Source organism: Leucopleurus acutus, assembly GCF_964270905.1.
Source record: "Leucopleurus acutus genome assembly, chromosome: 1".
NCBI lineage: Eukaryota > Metazoa > Chordata > Mammalia > Artiodactyla > Delphinidae > Leucopleurus > Leucopleurus acutus.
Genome location: NC_139142.1, coordinates 39,060,146 through 39,082,632, shown reverse-complemented (window position 1 = coordinate 39,082,632; position 22,487 = coordinate 39,060,146). Strand labels below are relative to the sequence as shown.

General features: G+C 38.1%; 1 protein-coding gene across 1 annotated transcript in view; it reads left to right on the top strand.

Moving 5' to 3' along the window:
* Positions 1–2,650: 2,650 nt before the first annotated feature.
* SYT16 (synaptotagmin 16) overlaps positions 2,651–22,487 on the top strand; it is a gene marked incomplete at both ends in the record, with an annotated part of 114,489 nt that continues 94,652 nt past the window's right edge. The window contains one exon of the mRNA XM_082844738.1: positions 2,651–3,158. Coding sequence (XP_082700864.1) covers positions 2,651–3,158 — 508 coding nt within the window. The remainder of the gene's footprint in view (positions 3,159–22,487) is intronic.

The following is a 22,487-nucleotide window of genomic DNA, read 5'->3' as shown; positions in this document are numbered from 1 at the left end:
AGTTTTCTCTGTATAAAAGAACAATAAAAAAGATGATTGGATTATTAAGGAAAATATGTCATTTCTATCTTAAAAAGTTTCTTGTACCTAAGGCACAGTGATACAGTGTTTTTTCAGGGAACTTTGTAGGTCTGGGTTGCCCCAAAGCATATTAATTTAAGCAAAATATTTGTGGAGGAAAAGCAAACAAACAAAAAAACCCTGTGGGTGGTGAAATGCGGTGGAACAAATATTGAAAGAACTCTTGAGTGTAACCAAGCAGGGGATTTGTATGGTAACATTAAGATGTTTTCCACAGTTCTGAGTAGGTTTTATTAATCAGTTTAACACATTTGAGTACATAATATATGCTAGACACTGTTTTTGCACAATTTTAAATAGGATTTGTTAATTCATTTATTGAGCATTTACTATGTGCTCAGCATACTTGCAGGCACTGGGGATAAACTAGAGAACAAAACAGACAATCCCTGCCTTCATGGAATTTCCATTCTAGGGGAGGAGACAGGCAATAAACCCGATGCAATATCAGGTTTGGTGAGCAAACCTAGAGGATGGATTGAGGCCAGGGAAGATTAGAGACTGAAACCAATTAGGTATGTAATTTCTGAGGAAATTCGAGTGTGGGGAAAGATGATAACTATACAAAATGTAATGGAAGTGAGTCTTCATAGACCTCAAATTAGCAGAACTTGGGATGGAAGGAATGGAAAGGGGGAGGGTTGAAGGGAGAAATTCACAACCACTAAAATGTGAGTCTAGAGTGTTGAACATTTGTTGTAGCAAAAGTGATGTGCTAGGTTTTGATGAGCTGAAGTTGAGATTTTGGTGAGTTGTCCCAGTGTAGCTATTTCCTTAGATCAGCATTTCTCAAACGTTGGTGGTTGTCAGAATCACCTGGGGAACCTGACAAAAATGTAAAGGTCCAGAGCCTTTTTCCTTCAACTAGCCTGGGCCTCTGTGTTTTTTATTAGCTCGCCAGGTGATTCTGACACAGCAGAGTTTGAGAACCACTGGCTTAGATAACCAGACACAAGTCTGGAAAGAGGGATTGAATTAAGGGCTGGAGATGTATATTTTAGAATTTTTAAAAAGTGCTAATTGAGACTTATGGATGGGTCAACTTTCCCAGGTGATGAGTATTAAGGGGGAAGAGGGGAAACTGTAGGACAATGAGTGATTGCATATATGTAGTTGGTGTTTAGACCAGGAAGAGCCTGAAAGACAGACACATGAATTATTCAGAGTCAGGAAAGTGCAGAGAGCTGTTTCCCTTTAACTGGAATGTGGGCTCCATGGGGATAGAAACCTCAGGGTTACCTTATACCTGGCATTGTGCCCAGCACTTAATAGGCATTTAATCAATATTTGTTTATTGAATGAATCAATGTGTGGCTCGCACAGAATCTAAAGAGAAGTTTTTAGGAGGATGTAGGCAGTCATGTCACATGTAGCAGCCTGAGGTCAAGATGGCTGAAATTTACAGGATTCCTGATAGATTTGGTCAGAAGGAAGCTATTACTATAAAAGAGATGGGGTGATTAAGTGCAAGCAGGAATTTAGGCTCTGCTGTCATGTATAACCTTCATCCTGAGCTGTTGATGAGCAGTGTAAAGGCAATAAGTGTGTACACACATAATGCACATAACATATGGTTATGTATACACAGGTATATGTGTACATGTTTGTATATCTGTGTGTATTCATGCATATCCGTGAAAGTATAGATCTTTAGCCCTGGAGTGTTCATTGTGCCCTGTTGCTCTGTCGCCATCCTGTAGCTGAGCCTCCTTCAGGTTATGAATCTCGTGGGAAGGGGTGTCTCCCAGGAGTCTCACAGGTTGTAGAGGGCTGTCTTTGGGCAGTTGGAACACAGACAGAAGCAACAAAACGCTCTGGACATGTCTCCAATAAGCTGTGTAACCTACTTGCCACCCTCAGTCTTTCAGAGGTTGGTTGTTTCCCAAGAATAGGTGTAATTTCTAGAAATTGCATAAAAATATAAAATCCTGCTCTAAGATTTGCTAAAAGCTTTTTAATTCCAGGCACACATTTCCTTTGAAAGGATGAATCTTCGTGTCATGAAGCAGAGATGCTTATTAGCCTGCTTTCTGTGATCTGCAGATTCATAGATGAAGCATCCAACCTTTCTTGTATTTTGAAATGTCATGTCCGGCCGCCTCTTAATGAAGATTCATTTATCCTTTTTACACTGTTAAGTACGGTCTATGGGGATAGACTTCTCTCAGTCCACAGGAATAGAGCCCATTAGTGCTAATGGAAGTTTTGCACATGTCTGCAGAGGTGAACAGGCATTGAAACAATTTATTGATACCTTTAGACTTTTACAGTCGTTTTTATTTAGCTGCCTTAAGGATTTCAATGATGACCCCTTTTTGTCCCCATATAGTGTTTGACATTGATTGTAGGAATCTGATGATGGGCCTGAGGTTGTAACTTTAACAGGTGTAAGTATTTCTTTCCTCTGTTTCAGCTGAGAAGTTTTGAGAGTGAAATATTCACAGCCATTGAGAGACCTCCAATTTAATTTCTCATCATGCTTGTTCTGTAGTTCACATTAAGTCCAGAGTATTGAAGGAACGGAACAGGTGGACTTGTAGACATCAGATAGTTGGCCATACTGTTGATAATGGCGTCTCAGGATGCTCAGAACCTCTTCCAGCCTCTCTCTTCCTGGATATATCGGGTTTATGAAGCTCTCCAGCAAGCAGGAGATACGTTATCTGCTTTGCTGGTTAACTTCAACAAACAAGACTCTAAATTGAGTGACAAGCTAGACCAGGACTTAGATGATATTCAGATTCAGGAAACTTACTTTGAAGATGAAGAACAAAGCAGTTGGAGTCAAGAGGACATAAATTCCTTGTTTCTTGAAGTGGATCATTTCTCCTGTTGTAACAGTGATTTGCAGGACTCTGCCCAAAGTTCAAGCCCCAGACTTAGCCAGCATGCAAAGGACGCCTGTTCCGTAGTGACCCAGTGGCCCAGTCAGACCCTTGATGACCAAAAGCCACCACATGTGCTTTCTTCTATTGCCGAGGAAGAACATCACCTTGAAAAGCAAAGGAGTGGCCTTCAACAGGGCTTTGACAGCCACCTCTCTGGTATTTTAGAAAACATTAATGGAAAAATGCAAGGTAAGCTAGCCAGTGATCATTTTCTATGGGTTTGTCCAAAGGACATTTCTACTCATTTTATTTTTATTTGTTTTAGTTATCATTTGAATTTTATTTTTGTCTCTTATACCTTTCCACATACTGGCTTCTTAATGAGAGTTGTAATCCTTAGGAATATTTTCAATATATAGAACTTTGGAAGATCCACATTGGTGGGCTCCATATTCCAAAACAATAGTTCAGAGCAAGTGAAATGGTGAAAAGCGAGTCTGTGGGTTCTGTTTGAGAAGCCCCTAGTGCATATGTCATACTGTTTAAAACATCTTTTAAAATATTCTCTCTTTTTTAAACTAGGTTAGGAATCTCTAGATGTTACTATATTATTCAGTGTGAAATCCTGTGCAAAAAGCCATACTTGTTGCAAAATTTTGAGTTGATAACACTCCAAGAACTCTTCTCACAGTGTTGTACTGAGACGTGATGTGAGATGACAGTAGATAGGAAATCTTTGGAATAAGAATAGCTCGCTTTTCTTCTAGCCTTGAATGGAAAGGACACATTTAAAACAAACTGCCTATAGAGCTTCATCCTGTCAGAACTGAGCATATAATGGGCCTTCAATAAATGCATAATGAATATGGTGAAAATGTAATTAACTCTATAAAAGTAGCTGTAGTATGTTCTGGCATAAATTTCTCACGCTTCTGTTACTCTAAGCCTGAAGTAAGGACATTCCATTTTATTGAGAGACAGAGAGACACATGATAGGCAGAGAAAGGTGCTGGATGTGTATATAGGATGTGTGTTTGTAATGGCACACATAGCTTATGCAGGTTTTCAGATCTTTTAATGTAGAAGGTGAACGCATTAATTCTCTTCTCGTTGGAGGGAGCAGACTTTTCTGGAATACTTTCTTAGTGTCTTCATCCATTTTCAGTGATTCCTCTTAGCTTTATCTTTTTAGAGGAATGTTTTATCCAGGTACATACAGTCTTAGTAAATGAAGAAATATAATTTCATATTCTTTTTATAATGCTTTCTTAAAAAAAATTTTTTTTATTGGGGCATAGTTGTTTTACAATGTTGTGTTAGTTTCTAATGTATAGTGAAGTGGAGTTCCCTGTGCTATACAGCAGGTCCTCATTAGTTATCCATTTTATATATGCTGTTGTTTATATGTCAATCCCAATCTCCCAATTCATCCCACTCCCCCTTCCCCCGCTTGGTGTCCACATGTCTGCTCTCTACATCTGTGTCTCTATTTCTGCCTTGCAAACCAGTTTATCTGTACCGTCTTTCTAGATTCCACATATATATAATGCTTTCTTGATACTCTTACTCAAATTAACGTATTAAATGCTAGAATGAATTCGTGAACCAAGGTAGCCTAATATTCTTTCTGAATCTGATAAACTATAAATAAATGCAATTGCAAGCTTTTTAAAATTATCTATAGAGATAATCCTAGAAATGTCTGGACTACTATTAGGATTTCTTAGATTTGACTTGAAATTTCTATTCCTATTTTAGAAAATTCTTGCTAAAGTTGAACTATATTTAAAATTATTAGCATGAATTTGGCTCCATAGATGCTTAACACTGGCTTCTGTTAATTTTTGTAATCATTGTCATAATCTAATGGCAGTTAAACAATTGTGTTCATTTGTTCATTCGGGAAATGTTGATTCACTAGATTGTAGCCTTCTGGAAGCCAGCAGCCGTGTCACAGATTCATTTCTGTATCCTTACTATCAAACACAATGTTAGGTATATAACAGGACATCAGATAATAATTACTGATGGAACAACAAGGAAAGCTAACAGCTCTACGAGGTAAATACTATTATTATTCTCACTTCACAGTTGAGAAAATTGATGATTAGAATTTGGAACTCTACCCAAGACTGACATTTAGAAAGAGGCAGAGCTCAGGTAGTCTGATTCTAGAGTTTACACATATAACTCTCCGACCCCCACCCTTTTTAAAGTTATAATTTACATACAGTAAAATTCATCCTTCTGTAGTACGCAGTTCTGTGAGTTTTGACAGACACACGTGGTCTTCTAACCACCACCACCATCCAGGTATGAAATAGTTCTATCACTCAAGTCCCTCTGGGGCCAGTCATTTTCCCTACCTCCAGCTCCTGGAAATTGCTGGTATGTTTTCTCTTTCTCTTGTTTGCCTTTTCCAGCCTGTCATGTAAATGGAATCATGCAGTCTGAGGCTGCATTTTTTTTTTTTTAACATCTTTATTGGAGTATAATTGCTTTACAATGGTATGTTAGTTTCAGCTTCACAACAAAATGAATCAGTTATATATGAGGCTGCATTTTGAGGCTGGCTATTTTCATAATGCCCTTATTGTAACACCCTTGAGATTTATCTGTGTTGTCATGTATTCCACTGGTTTGCTTTTTTTTTTTTAATTATTGCTAAATAGTATTCCATTGCAGGAAGGCCGCAGTTTGTTGATCCATTCAGCAGCTGAGGGATGTTTGGGTTGTTTCCAGTTTTTAGCATTATGAATAAAGCTACTATAAACACTTGCAAAATAGGTTTTCGTGTGAATATGTTTTCAATTAGGTGAATACCTATGAGTGGGATTGCTGGGTCATATGGAAAGTATATGTTTAACTTTATAAAAAAAAAATCCACTGTTTTCCAGAGTACAATTTTGCATTCTCAAAAGTTAGGTATGAGAGTTCCAGTCACTCATATCCTCACCAACACTTTGTGGTATTATTATTATTATTTTTTAGCCATTCTCATAGGTGTGTGGTGATAACTCACGTTGGGAGATAATTCTCCATCGGTGTCTTGCATGTCCTATGAGCAGGGCAGAGCCACAAACAGCCTTTTGTTTTGGATTATCTTTTCAAGGGTGTTTGTATGACAGCCTTGGAAGATAGTGTGTCCCTCCAGAGCACAGGGGATATTTGTTTGCTGTCCAATCTAATAAAGTTAATGTCTCTCTTCAGGGCAAAGCTTAGGCAAATTTGCTTGCAAATGGTAGAGGTTTTCCAAGCTTGGTGTTCCCTGGCGACATAAACCCATTGCACGCACGGAATCTATCTGGGCCAAGCCTCTGCATTACCCCCATGGTACTTGGAGGTACTGTGAGTAGTAAATTGTCCTTTGTCTCTAACCCAGAAGTCTTGCATCTCTGCCAACATCTATAAAACAGTAGCAGGCAAACTTGTTAGATGCAAGTAGGATAAAATCGTAGACCCTTCATAGGTTTTAACATCCCGTTTGGCTTTAATTTGCATGTCCCTAATAACTAGCAACACTGAGCATATTTTCATGTAGTTGTAATCTGTATGACTTCTTTGTAGGGTCTTCAAATCTTTTGCCCACTTTCATTGAATTGTTTGTTTTCTTATTTTTGAGATTTGGGAACTATGTTTATATTCTGAATATGAGGAATGTACTTTAAAAATATTTTCTCCCAGTTTTGTGGCTTGAATTTTCATTCTCTTAACAATGTCCCTCAAAGAACAGAGATTCTTAATTAAATGAAATCCACCTTATCAAGTATTTCATTTATGAATTGTGCTTTTGGTATCATATCTAAGAAATCTTTCTATAACCCAGGGTCAGAAAGATTTTTTTTCCTGTGTTTTATTCTAGAAATTTTAAAGTTATGGATTTTGCATTTAGAGCTATGATCTATTTTGAGGTATTTTTTATATGCTGCAAGGTGTGGATTAAGCCCTCCCCCCACCATGTAGGTGACTAATAATTCCTATGCCATTTGTTGAAATGACTATACTTTCTCCATTGTTTGCTTTGATATCTTTGTCAGAAATCTATTATCTATATACGTGTGGGTCTATTTCTGGACTCTATATTTTCCCATTAATCTACATTTGTATTCTTTTTCTAATAACACACTGTCTTGATGACTATAGCATTATGGTCTTGAAATCAGGTGGGCCCTCAATTTTATATTTTAAAAATTGTTTTGACCATTCTAGTTGTTTCCATATAGTTTTTAGATTAGGCTTACTGATTTTTACAAAAAAATTTGTTGAGAATTTTATTGGAATTTTGTTGAATCCATAGATCAGTTTGGAGAGAATGACATGCTAATAATAGTGTGTCTTTATGCAAGAGGGAAGAGATATGGGGACATATGTTTATGTATAACTGATTCACTTTGTTATAAAGCAGAAACTAACACACCATTGTAAAGCAATTATACTCCAATAAAGATGTTAAAAAAAAATAATGTGTCTTTAAATCTACGAACATTGTATACCACTTCATTTATTTAGTTCTTAATTTTTTTCACCTGTTTTGTAGTTTCCAGCATACAGGTCTCATACATATTTTGTTAGATTTATACCTAAGTATTTCCCTTTTCTTGGATTTAATTGTAAATAGTATATCTATAACTTTAAATGTCCAACTGCTACTTGCTAGTATATAGAAATGCCATTGATGTTTGTATATAATCTTGTATTTTGCAACCTCCCTAAACTCAGTGATGAGTTCTAATTGCTTTTTTTAAAAAAATTTTATTTATGTGTTTATTTATTTTTGGCTGCACTTGGTCTTCGTTGCTGTGCGTGGGCTTTCTCTAGTTGCAGTGAGTGGGGGCTACTCTTCGTTGTGGTGCGCGGACCTCTCATTGCGGTGGCCTCTCCCGTTTCAGGGCGTGGGCTTCAGTAGTTGTGGCTCGCGGGCTCTAGAATACAGCCTCAGTAGTTGTGGCGCACAGGCTTAGTTGCTCCACAGCACATGGGATCTTCCCGGACTAGATCTTGAACCCATGTCCCCTTACATTGGCAGGCGGACTCTCAACCACTGCGCCACCAGGGAAGCCCCACCTCTAATTGCTTTTTTATAGCTATTTTGGGATTTTCTGCGTAGATAATAATATAATCACACAAATGACAGTTTTATTTATTGCGTTTCAATACCCATGTCTATTATTTCTTTTTCTGGACTGATTACACTATATTATCATGTTAAATAAGAATGGTGAAAGTGGGTATATTTGCCTTGATCCTGGGTTTAATGGAAAATCTTTGTCTTTCACTGTTACTTAGTAGTTAGATGTAGCTTTCTGTAGATGCTCTTTATTATATAGAAGAAATTTCTTTCTATTCCAATTTGTTGAGAGTTTTTAATCAAAAAGGATGTTGAATTCTGTCAAGTGCAGTTTTGCATCTGTTGAGCTGATCATATGATTTTTTTTTAATCTGTTGAAATGAATTATACTGATTAAGTTTTGAGTGTCGAACCTGTCTTGCATACCTGGGTAAAATCTGCTTGGTCGTGATGTACTATTCTTTTCATATATTGCTGGATTTGACTTGCTAATATTTTGTTGAGGAATTTTTATCAATTTACATTAGGGATATTAGTCTATAGTTTTCTTTTCTCACAATATCTTCGTCTACTTTTGGTATCTGGGTAATGCTGGACGCATAACATGAGTTGTGTAATGTTTCTCCTTTTTTATAGTCTGGACTAGTTTGTGTTATATCAGTATTTATTTCTTAAATGTTGGCTAGAATTTTCCATTGAAGTCAGCTGAGTTTGGAATTTTGTTGTTGTTGGAAGATTTTGAAATAAAAATTCAGTTTCTTTAGTGTGTATAGGATTATTCAAGATGTCTGTCTTTCTTGAGTGACTTTTGGCGGTTTGTGTTTCTCAAGGATTGTTTTTTTTCATTTCATCTATGTTGTTAAGTTTATGGACATAGTATTTTCTTGTTATCCTTTTAGTGTTTGTAGGATATATAGTAGTCTCCATTGTTTCCTGATATTGGTAATTTTTATCTTCATTTTTTCCAGGGGTGTGGGGTCTGTCTGAGTAGAGGACTATCTATATGTCTATATGTTTTTCGAAGAACTAGTTTTTGGTTTCATTAATTTTTCCCTATTGTTTTTCTGTTCCTAATTTTATTGAATTCTGTTATTTATTATTTTCTTCCTTCTGCTTGCTTTGGGTATAATTTGTTCTTTTTTCTAATATAATCATTTAATGGATGCATTTTTCTAAATGCTGCTTTGTCTACATCCAAAAATATTAATATGTTGTTTTTATTTTCATTATATTAAAATATTTCCTAATTTCCCTTTGACTTCCTTTTTGATGCATTGTTTATTTAAAAGTGTATAGGTTAGGTTCCAAATGTTGGGAATATTCTGGATAACTTTCTGTTACCAATTTCTGGTTTAATTCAGTTGTGGTCTGAGGACATACTCTGTATTACTTTAGTTTAAAAATATTAAAGTTTGTTTTATGATCCTGAACATGTTCTAACTTGTTGAATGTTTCATGTGTACTTAAAAAGACTGCGTATTTTGCTGTTATTGGATACAGTGTTCTATAAATTACTTCAAGTTGTTTGAGGCTGTTTTCCTGTATACTTATTTTTATACTGATTTTGTTTACTTATTTTGTTCTGTTGGTTACTCTATTTGCGGATTTGGCTATTTTTCTCTTTTCTGTTCTTTCAGTTTTTGCTTCATGTAGTTTGAAGCTCTGTTGTTAAATACATACACATTTTAGAAATATATGTCTTCTTGATGAATTGACCTCTTGGTCATTATATAATGTACCTTTTTGTATCCCTGGTAGTATTTCTTGACCTAAAGTCTACTTTGATATTAATATGGCTACTCCAGCTTTCTTTTGATTACTGTTGGCATGACATGTTCTTTTCTACTCTTTAACTTTAAATCTATCTTTATCTTTATAGTGGGATTCTTGTGCGTGGCATATAATTGGGTCCTGCTTTTTTATCCAAATTGACAATCTTTTACTTTTAATTGGTATGTTTAAACTGTTTGTATTTAATGTAATTATTGATAATGAATTAAAATCTGTCATTTTGTTAGATTTTTTCCTATTTGTTTCATCTATTCTTTGTTTCTTTTATCCTATTTTTTTCTGCATTCTTTTGAATTGAATCTTTTTGTGATTCCATTTCATCTCCACTATGGGCTCATTATTTTTATCTCTTTTAAAAAAAGTTTAATGATCATCCTAAGATTTTACAACATATATCTTTAGTTAATCGCAGTCTATCTTGAAATAATATTGTACTGCTTCAGGTATAGTTAGATGACGTTACAACAGTGTACTCCCAATTCTTCCTTCCCATCCTTTATTTTTCTGTTGTTACATATTTAATAAATACTCAATATGCTGATATTTGATATTTGCTTTAGTTGGTTGGTTATCTCCTAGAGTGATTAAAATAAGAAAAAAAGAATTCTATATTTACATCATTTATGTCATTTGAAGCACTCTTTAACTTTTCTTGTGCATATATGCAGCTAATGAATTATCTTAGTTATTGTTTGTCTGAAAAATACTCCTTATTTAGTGTTGAAATATATTTTAGATACGTATAGAGTTCTGAGTTGACAGTTATTTTTCTTTTAGCACTTTAAGGTTTCCATTTCACTGTCTTGTGGTTTGTATAGTTTTCCTATGAGAAGCATGTTGTCATTCTTACTTTTGTTCCTCTGCATATAATGTGTCTTTTTTTCCCACTGGATGCCTTAAAGATTTTGTCTTTATCTTTGGTTTTCAGCAGCATATATCTAGGTGTGTGTGTGTGTGTGTGTGTGTGTGTGTGTACGTTTATATTTGTACTGCATATGTGTATGTGTGTGTTCTGGTATTCATTTTTATTGGTGTTCTCTGTCCTTCTTGTGTCTGTGATTTAGTAAGTTTCATTACTTTTGGAAAATTCTGTGCCATCATCTTTTCAAATATTTCTTCTAATCCATTTTCTCTTGCTCCTTCTTCTGGTATTCCAATTATACAAATACTAGCCCATTTGATATCATCCCACAGCTCTTGAATGTTCTTTTTCTTCCCTTCATTCTTTATTTTTTTCTCTTTGTATTTCAGTTTGGGTAGTCGTATCTAATGACATAGTCTTCAGGTTGACTAATATTTTCTTTGGTTGTGTGAAGTCTGGTGATTAGGCCATCAAAAGTATTCTTCATCTCTGTTACCTTGTTTTTCATTTCTAGCATTTTAATTTGGTTAAAAATTTATTTCAGTTTCTCTGCTGAAATTCTTCATCAATTCATGCATGTTTCTCCCTTCTTCCACTATTAATATGTTTTTAGCATATTAATCATAGTATTTTAAAATTCCTTATGTGATAGTTCTAACACTTGAGTCATATCTGAGTTTGGCTTTCTTGATTGCTTTGTGTCTTGACAGTGTATTTTTCCTTTCTGCTTTTTTGCTTTTCTTGTATTTTAGACTGAAAATTGAACATCATATGTAGGGGAAGTAAATAGTATGTCTGCCTGGAAGTAGGTGAGTCTTTTCTAGTGCTGGGCCTTTAGTGTGAAGGGGTTGAGTCAATTTAGTCAGAATATGAGCTGGATTTCGGTTCTGTTGTTGTTATTGTTATCTCCTTGTAGTATAGCCTTCAAAACCCTCTATTATTACATTGTGTTTAGGGTAGGGGCTTGTTTGCTACAGAGCTTTGTCAAAATCTGCTCCATCTTCAGCTTCAAGTCTCTTCTCGTTGCCCGTACCTCAGAGAGGGTCTCTGTTTTCAGGCTGTTGGCCCTTTCCCAGAAGGAGCCTGATGTTATTCATTACTTGGTGTTTGCTCATATGGTGTTGTTGTGTTGGAAGTTTCTGCTTTCTGCTGTTCTGGAACAGCCTCTGTCTTAGGCAGGTGATATGTTCCTGTGTCTTGGGTTAGGGCCTTCTTGGTAATCTTGCCCCTCCCTCAGAGTTAGGGGATTTCTACTGGTATGACTCCAGGACTTCTTTCTACCTCTTCCCCAGCGGTGGTAGTTTTTATTCTGTTCTTTTCACTCACCTTAATGTGTCTCTACCTGTGGTCTGAGGGTGATGGGATTTGCTGCTCTTTCCCAAGTGGCTTGTGGCTTTTATTCCATAGTGGAAAGATGAGAGAGGAATCCTGGTGAGACTTCTGATTTTGTCTATAGCAGCTGCTCTTCCCCCTACTCCAGGACTGTACCATGAGAGAACCTTTCTCCACTCCTGCCCTGCCCCGCTCCGCTCTGTCTTTCTTATGAGTACCAGGTGAGTTCTGTGGGGCCAGGCTTCTAAGTGGGTTTCAATTTCTCTGGGGTTTGTGGCTCCCATGGGTTCTCTACTCTTGTGCTAGTACGCACTTAGTCTTTAGAAGTTCTTTGAAAATATTAGCTTAATTTTTCTTGCCAGCTTGTATGAATCCAGCATCTGCCCCTGGCAAGCAAACGCTTCTGTCCTTTCTCCCATGGAAAGAAGTTTTCTTTTTGTAACTTTTGGATTAGTTGGTTGCTTTATGATCTCAGCTCTTTGATGGGTTTTAAAATGTGTAATTTGACATATTATGCAGATTTAATTTTTATTTAAAGAGCGAGAGCATTATTTCCAGTTTTTCTACATCCTAAGTGGAAGCTAGAACATAGAGCTTTGCACACTTAACACTAAACGCTAAAATTAAGTTGGACATTCTCATTAATTTGGGTGGCATGTTTGGGCTTGGAGATAAATGTACAAATAAAATATTGGTCTTAAGGAATTTTCTAATGCCTAAGAGATAGTTACATGTAAGTAGTCCCATTTTTAAAAGTTTGTGGAAAATTAGAACAGTTATCTATGTGGTAACTTTTGAGGTGGTTTTGCCAGTGGTGATCAGAGAAGGTTCCACAGAGCAGATGATATAGGACTACAAACCCTAAGAATGAATTATAATTTAAGAGGCGAGTGGAGAGAGAAAGGCGTACCATTTGAAGGAATGGCATGAACACAGACACGTGGACAAGACTGACATTTTCAGGGATGGGGCTAGTAGCATAGGCTGCAATTGGGAAGGTCTTTGTTTTTTGTGTTAAGGATTGGGTTTTGTCTCGTAAGCAGCTGGGAATCTCAAAGAGCTCTTAATCAAGTGTGATACCAACAGAACTCCATTTTAGAAGGATAACTGTGGCATCAGTTTGCAGCCTACGCTGGAGGAAAGGATATATGTTAGGGAGCTATTGTAGTAGCTGGTAAGAAGAAACAGCGTGTAAGCCGATACGAACACATAAAGAGAAATAGTTGTCCTTATTTTGACATTACTCCCCCTAAAAGGCCTCTCAACTAAAGAGAGTCTTTGACAGGGCTCTGGCGGGGCAGTGGGGTACCACCTTATTATTGCTAGGTGGAGGCAGAAGTCCAGGTTTCCCTCTTGGCCTCCTTAACCCTTGAAGGAGTGCTCCTCACTAGTGCTGGGTTGGATGGCAGGTCCATCTCTGCATGTGGTCTCCATTGACATGGAGGTGAAGGTAGCCGCACTGATGGTGAAAGTCCTGAGTCTCCACTAGACTTCCTCTGACACCACCCAAGTAGAGTGGGGCAGGGGTGCCTTGTTACTTCAGGTGGGGTGCAGGCTCCCCATGTGCCTTTCACTGATACTGCGGGGGTACAGGATGCTCATTACTGGCCATCAAGGATGAAAGTTCTGGATTCCTACTCAGCCTTCTCTGGCACCCCCTAGTGGGGATATTGGGGTCCCTCGTTAAAGCTTGGTGAGTGTGGAAGTCTAGGCTGTCTCTCTAGCCTTTGCTGGCATGAGTGAGGGTGGGGGACACAGTTTTTCTGGTGCTATTTGGCTGGATTTAGACACTTACTGTCTAAAACTTTTCTCTTTGGGTAGTCTGTCCATTTCCTGGCCCTTTGCACAGAGAGAACTGGCATCTCTTGAGATTTTTGGTCTGTGCTCATTGGCATTTCTGGGTTGCCAGCTTCCTCAGCTTCAAGTCTGAGATATATAAGGCAAAAGAACCCAGAAAACTCACCTCCATGTTGTTCCTTGAGTCTCATGGTCACTAGCTGGTCTGCCTTCTTCTTGGCATCTTTCAGTCTTCTCATCTTTGTTTTATATACAATGTCTAGAGTTTTGAGTTGTACTTGGGGGGAAGAATAGGGAAAAGTATTTCTGTTCTGTCTTCCTTGGAAGTGAAATTCTTCAAATTAGTCCTTAATAGCATTATGACTTTAAATCCCACCCACTTCTCTCCATTTCGCAGTGAAAATAAGAGGAATAGAGAAATGATACAGGGTGGCATGTATGTATAGGTAGTATGGGGAGAAACATTCCTCTGTAAAGAGATGTCTCGTATGATGTCCTTCCTCAGTTAACCAAATATTTATTGAATGCCTACCATGTACAAAGCATTGGGGGGAATGGACAAATCTACACAAGCATAAGCCGTGGACCTCTCCTTCAGATGATTGAAATACTTGTACCATTTGTTTAACATGTTCCAGAAGATGCAAAAATGTTTTTAATGCCCTGGCTCTTTGGTGGCAGCGGGAGTTGGGAATGCAGCAGAGACCTGGAATGAGACAGCCCCGTTAGCCCAAATCACTCATGACTTTATACACGGAGGAGCTTTACTGAGTTGTCTCTAGAGAACTTCCCTCTTTCTCCCTCGCCCTGAGGAGATGGAGTCCACTGATTTACTTCAGATGCCTTATAGACAATGAACAAAAGCTCTTATTCCTCTCTTTCGTCAAAATATTTAAATGCCCTAAGGACCCTCTGAAACTAGAATATGGGACTGGACTCTCAGCTGCAAGAATATTAAAACCCTTGTTTTTTTTGGGGGGGTGGGTTACCTGCTGGTTAACACTCTTAAATTATCCTCACTTGCTCATTTTTTCCTTTATACTGGAGATCACGTCAGCCTCAGTGCATGGGCTGCTTTGCAGTCTATTAGATGTATTTGGAGATACGCTAAGAAAAGGCAGCATTTTAATCAGTGATTTATATGCACTTTTTAAAAAGCCTTGTCAAGCCTGCTTTTCCCATTTAACCTTGAATTCTTTTCATAACGTTGTATCTTGATTTTATGCTCCTTAATGTGCCATATTTTTCTCCACAATAGATTTTAAGATAAATTGGCCCAAAACAAGAGGGATGCTGAATGCTTTTTGTAACCATGGAAACACTTCTGGGCAGTTACTGGGGACCTGGTTGCCAATAGTAATGTAACAGAGAAAATAGATACACTTCATTTAGCAGTTGCCTATGATTAAGAGGCAGATAGAGTCCTTCTAGTGCCATCTCAAGACAGGCTTTTTGGTTTAAAGACCCAAATCCCAAACAGCAACTTCTCAGTCGAGAAGCAATTATGACACCTTTAATATGTGATGGGAAGGAGTTCTATTGCATTTTAAAATCATCTTTGTTTTCAGTTTTTCACCTCATACTTTTTTAAGGCTGTTTTTCAACCACATATATTTGTTTCCAAGAAATATGCTCACTGTTTCCTGAAATAGCCTGCTAATAGAATTAATGTGTTCCGAGTACATTGGCATGGAGAACTTCAGAAACACTCTTTGACTAGATGGAGTGTATTTAAAAAACAGAACAGCAGGCTTTGAAATCATGGTGATATAATTTGACTTTTCAATCAGATTATTCGACAAGGCTAATGTAACATGGGAAAAGCCTGTCCCAACCAGTTCTTAGTTACTGGTTGGTCTCAAGCTTTTACGGGTTGAAGGTATTTTGTTCTGTCGATGTTTTGGGGATTGCTTGTGGCAATTGAGAGTAAGTGGTATCAGGCAAGAGCATGCAGTTGATTTATAAACTACACAGGCTTCATTTCTTCTCTATAGGATGTATTACTGAACGTGAAATGCTGCATCCTGCCTTTCCTTTAACTGCAATACTGGAACTTTGCTTTTTCATTGCCCAAGTGATTTCTTGAAAGTAAACCCATCCCTAGTTAAACTTATCTTCATTTGTTAGTACTTCATTTGATAGCATTTGCCACCATGTCATTGGTTATCCAGAATTGTCCATGAAAAAGTTTGAGTATGCTGCAAAAGCTTCAGAATTTGTTTTCTAAAAGCTTTATGAAGTTAATTTTCTTGCTATGTTGACCTGCGTGTTTTAGAAAAGCTGGGTATTAATGAACATGCCAGGAGCTGATGTCCAGCTTTCAGAGCTTTGATATTTAAGGCAAGGAGGTTGTTATTGCCATTGTTACTTGTTTTGCAACTTTGTGTCATTTTAAAAGGAAACTTCAGACATGTAACACAATTTGATATGGACAGAAGTTAGAACACGTAACTTGTATAAATGGTCAAATAGAAATTCAATTTTTGCATTACTTTCTGGATACTGTAATACACAGTAGGACATTTTTAAGGACAGGTTTAAAATGAGAAAGCCTGTTTTCTATTTTCCTCTTCTTAAAAGGAAAGAGGAAATGGATTTTAGGAATGGATTAGAGTTAAATTATGCTACAAATAAGCTTAAATTCCATGTTCACAATTCCCAAGGAACCAGAAATTTTTCCTTAATAATGGAATTACTTGATAGTAAAAGCTCAGGGGTCTTCCTTGCCCTGAGGCACACACCGTAATTGAGGCAGGTGTATTATTTTTTGCAATTATCTAGCTCAACAGGGAAGAATCCAGAGCCAGGTAGGAACTACAGCTTAATAAGAACTTTTTTCACTTATGTGCCTGTTTCTTCTTGCTGAGGGAGATTCTTACCTGTATTGTTCGGTGTGTTGCTTATCTTTTAAAATAACATGGAGTGTTTATCCTCTTCTCTTCTTCCCCTCTTATCTTTTCCTTTGTTTGGTAAGTCCCCTTTATCCCTCCCTGGTACTCTTTTCCAGTGTCCACCCTTGTGAAGAGTGTTTCTGAAAAGGAGCCTTGCAATGGAAAGAGTTGCTGAGGTGTGATTATAAGTTCCTCTTCTCTTTGAGCTCTTGATAATTATGCTAAGGGGTGGTCTAGGCCATTGCTAATGGAGCTTTTAGTGCCCTTCACACTTCCTAGTTTTTAAATTTATGAGACATTTCAAAAACATAGAAAAATATAGCATCATACAGCAAACACCCACCACTTAACTTTGCCAAGTCTTAACATTTTCCCATATTTAATTCAGATTTATTTTAAAGAAGCCATCCAGGATGGAGGTCATTGGAGTCCCCTGAGGACCCCTCTTTGTTTCTTCCCCTTCTCTCCCTACCAGGAGTAAAACAAACCTAAATTTGGGCATCATGATTCCTATTGCGTTTTTATTCTTTTGCTGCAGGTATTTGTAAATTATGTGCAACATAATTTTGCATGTTTTAAAGCTTTATACAAACGATATAATATTGAACGTATTTTATTCTGCAACTTGTTTTTGCTTCCACTCAATGTTACACTTTTACATTGTTCAGATACATGTCCATATGGTTTATATTAACTGCTATGTAGTAATCCACTGTATTAATTAACATTCCATTTAATTGATTCTTCTGTTGATCTAATTTATCCATTCATATGAGCATCTAATTTATTTCCCAATTTTCGCTACCGTAACATAATTCTGCAATGTAAGTATATCTCTGAGCACATATACTAGTGTATTTAGATGGGATATATGAAAGAGACAGTCCTATTTTGAGCCCCTTTTGTAAACATGGTAGTTTCTTCCCTCGTTGAGGTCCCTCTAATTGATACTCTTGCTCTAGCCCCACTTTTTCTTGTGATGGTTCAAATTGGTTCCTTTTCCCTATAACGAACAGTTATAACCAACAGTGTGTGTTAAGGCATTAAAGGAATCTACAAGTTGTCTGTGTTTTCCATAAGAAGTTTAAATAATGAGTGAGAACATGGGACAATGATACCAAATTTTAAGGGGTGTTATAGGCTTCTTTGAAACTTTAATGAAAGTTATGAACCTACTTATGCAGGAAGATACATACATAACATATCAAACGTTTTTAGCAATGAAATTTCATGGGTTTCTGCACCACCCAAAGTTCATCTATGGTACTCTGGATTAAAATTGACAAGGTTTACAAGAAAGAGCTAGTGATAATACAGTCAGAAGTCAAGCATTGTACCGTTTCATTTGAAGTTTGGCTTTTTTCTTATGAAAATAAAATTGGAGAAATGCATTAGGTTATGTGCTGGTTTTTAAACTATTGTCTCTCAGCTCAAATCCATTCTTCCATATACTGCTTTGGATGTTGGGGCTGGAATTTTGCAAACTCCAGTTTGCCTTTGCTTGGGGGTATTCTCTGATCTATGCAAGAGGAGCAGTAGAGGGATATCGGAAGATGGGAGGTAAGGAGAAAGAGCTTACTTTTCCTGTCTTTGCTCCCTGTTCCTGTTGTTGGCATCTCAGCACTGCCCTTCACAGTGCTGTCAGCAGTGTGGGTTCTAGTCTCCAGCTTCTTTGAGCATTCCAGATCCAGGCTTGTTGTACTCCACTCAGAGGTGACAGCACTGACCAGGCAGTTTCCCCTCCTTAGACGTCTGAGCTGCATATCCATAGCACCTCACCTCTGAACTCCTAGTTTATAATAACCTTGACCTCTTCCCTTTGCTTTCCCAGCCAGAGGGGTGGTAGGGGCTTCCTGCAGTTACAGTCTCCGGGCTATTTCTGTTCCTCCTTCTATTTATCCAATACCCAATACCTGTGGAGCCAGTTCCCTATATTAAATTCCCTCTGTTGAAATACCTATTGTGGGTTTTGTTTTCTGACTGGACCTTGACCAGTGTAGTAATTAAAGTGTTGTTCAAGCAGTTGTGTAGATTTTGAAATAGTCTATGTTAATTGTGCAAGAGCTACAATTTGCAGGTGAACTGGGACTTTCTGGAGATGATAGGTAACTGGCACAATGGACATCTAAGTCTTACCCATTCTGATGTTCACCAGGTAAACAAATTAATATAACATAGGTTATAGATGCCATGTAGAAAAATAAAACAGGATAAGGGGATAAAAATTAATTGGATGAGTGCTATTTTATATAGGGTTGTCCTTCCTCCTATACTTTTTATAGAATAACCTGTCTGGGAAGACAACAGTTATGCAGCGATCTGAAGGAAAGAGCATTCCTAGTAGAGCGAACAGTAAACGGACAAGCCATGGGGTAGGATGAGGACTGTGTTTGGTGGAATGATTGTAAAATGTGGCTTTGCTGAAGCTTATCAGCATCTGGTCATCAGTAATACTGTCCAGTTATTACTCTGGAGTTTCTGTTGTTCTTGAGATTTTTCTGATGTTTCATAAATCTTTTGCTTATGGATGCCAGGTACAGGATTATCACAGGAGACTTTCTTGTTCATGACACAGAAGGACTTCAAGAACTTTTATATCATTTCAAAAATCAGTTCCTCTGGGGGAAGAGAAACCAGTATGAAGTTGGAACTTCAAGCATTATCTTCTTAAGCTGTGATATCAAAGTCTATTTCAAAACCAAAATAAGAGTTTTTCTGGGACTGCCTAGTTTTTATCCTGTTTTGATCCTACAAAAAGCAGCCACTGCTTGTATGGAAAGTTTGAAAATTGCTCTCCTGCATTTAGACCTATAATGACAAGCAGTTACTTTCATTTGAGTCTGTGCTAGATCAGTTTTACTCGTGATACTTCCCTTTGCAAGGTTGGACTTCTTAGCTGTAAAATGGCACTGAGGCAATATTGTTTATGTACCAAAAACCATGCTATTTATACAATTGAACTAAACTCAGATTATATAGGGAGTTTCTCAATTCCTTATAAGCGAAGGAGAAGAGTGGTTGAGCTCAAGTAATTGACAAATGGGGGGGCGGGTAAATCTCGTTCCATGAGAAGGTATATCCAGGAGTTCAAATGTTGTCTTTGGAATTTGGTTTCTCTCTCTCCCTCAATCTCTTATTTCTGCATCCATCTGAGCTGGTTCCATTCTCTGGCTCCATGTGTAGTGAGATGGTCGTCAGAAGCTCCAGATTTATATCCTCTTAGGTTATAATCTAGTGGAGAAAGAAATGCCACTTTCTGGCAACTTAAAGAACAATTCTGGGGTTAGCACTCATTGGCTTGATTCTCTCTGCTTTGCTTGAATTATGTGGCAAACCTTAGCAATCCCTGAGATCAGGGAAATGTGGAGCACTGATTGGCCAGGCCTAAGTCACATGTCATTCCTCGGGTTGGTGGAGAGAGACCTTTACCAGAAACGTGGTGTGAGCATAGAGAACAGGTGGCTTACCAGAAAAAAATCAGGGTTCCAGAAGTTGAAAGAATAGGTAATCCGGTGGCAAAGAAACAAAAGCTCTGTTGGAGGAGCCAGTGCCTTTCATGGGTGTCCCCACTGCCTTTACATTGTGCACTGATCAGAAGCCTGTTCCAAGGATGGACCTGGACCCCTTGTGTCACCACATGTGGCATATTGTCATCACAGGTGCCACGAACACCTGCTTCTCAGTGCTTATGAACGCACATCTCTTACAAGTCAGGAAAAGCAATATTTCATTTGATAATTTTGATTTAGATCATGGCTACTCCCCTGGATATTAGAAAATCTCTCTAACTCACCCTTTTTAGATTGGTTTAACGGCACAATTAACTGAATGGTGTCTGAATTAGTTATCTATTGCCGTATAACAAATTACCACAAACTTAGTGGCTTAAAATGATATGTATTTATTATTCAGTTTATTTGGGTTAGGAATCCAGAAATGAGTTAGCTGGGTCCTCTGCTCAGTGTCTCACAAAGCTGCAGTGAAAGGATCAGCTGGGCTGCCTTCTCATGTGGACATTCCAAGCCTTCTCAGGTCATGGGCAGAATGGATTTCCTTGCAGAAGTAGGCCTAAGGGCCCCAGATTCATGCTGGCTGTTGATTGGAGGCTGCCTTTCACTCCTGGAGGCTGCCTGCAGTCCCTAGAGGCTGCCCACAGTTCCTTGTCACATGGGCAACGTGGTTGCTTACTACATCAAGCTAGCGAGGAGAGGCTACTGGCAAAAGGAATCTTATATTACATAATGAAATCATGGGCATGACATTCCATCACTTCTGTCATACTCTGCTAGTTAGAAGAACATCACAAGTCCCGCCCACACTGAAGGGGAGGAGGTCACACAAAGGTATGGACACTAGGCGGGAGGGATGGGGGTAAGGATGACCACCTTAGAGTCTGCCTACCATGGGATCCTAGACTGGCTATTTAAATAAAGTAGAGAAATTGCACAAAAGGTAGAAGCTACTTAAATACCTTCATGTGAGTTATTTATTCTTACAGACTTTTTTAAATGAGAAAATTTTATTTCTGTCTTAAAAGGCAACTACTCCTTTCTCTTGGCTGCTCTGCGAATGATTCATGCAGGAATTGTTCATAAAAAGATTTTGGTTAGAAGCTAAATCTATAGACCTGAATCAGTTTGCAGATGGTAGAGTATCAAGGGAATGCAGACTTCACAGGAAAACTCACCACTGGCATGTGCTATCTCACTGCAAGTGCCCAAGAGACTTTGCCAAGAGTCCTTACTGATTTTGTAGAACACTCCAGGTGAAGAACTTCTTGATTGTTAATATCAGTAATAATAAATATAACACCCATAGGCAATCAACAAAGTGTAACCTTACCTTTGTGTTAAATATTTTAATTAAATTATATTATTTAATAACCATAATTTTGTGAGGTGTGTCCACGAGTAGGTGGCTGGATTATTATTCCTATTTTTAAAGAAAAGACAAATGTTCTGGGGAGGTTCAGAAACTCTTTCCATGTCTCTACCTGGTAAAGTAGCTGGGACTCCAAACCACATGCGTCTGACTCAAAACATCGAGGGGTGGGGGGCTTCCCTGGTGGCGCAGTGGTTAAGAAACCTCCTGCCAGTGCAGGGAACACGGGTTCGAGCCCTGGTCCGGGAAGATCCCACATGTCGCGGAGGAACTAAGCCCGTGCGCCACAACTACTGAGCCTGCGCTCTAGAGCCCGCAAGCCACAACTACTGAAGCCCACGTGCCTAGAGCCCATGCTTCGCAACAAGAGAAGCCACTGCAGTGAGAAGCCCATGCACCTCAAGGAAGAGTAACCCCTGCTCACCACAACTAGAGAAAGCCCGTGCGCAACAACAAAGACCCAATGCAGCCAAAAATAAATAAATAATATAAATAGATTTATTTTTTAAAAAACACATCAAGGTGCTTCTCCATGTAGCCGCTGTCCCAAAGTGGATTCAAGTGCTCCCACTTCCATCCCACACCTCTGTACCTCTGCTACAAGAAGTCCAGTTCAACAGCAGTTACTGGCAACAAATTACTGGGCATTACAGCTTCTGACTGGTGGATTTAAACCTTCGTAAGTCTAGTTTAAGGGATTAATGGGAAAATAGGCTGCATTTGCAGTCTCCATTTCCCTAGGCCCTACTTCTTTCCTCACTATTGTTTGACCTCTAGTCTTCTACTCTAATGAACATGCACTGAATTATATGACTAGTTCCCCCTTGCCCATTTTACTTATTTGAGAGTGACAGTGTTGAATATTCCTCCCTTGAAACTCATTCCTCCCCTGGGTTCTGGACTCCACTTGTTCCTGGTTTTCTCCTTGCCACGTGTTTTTCATTCACCTTCCTCTG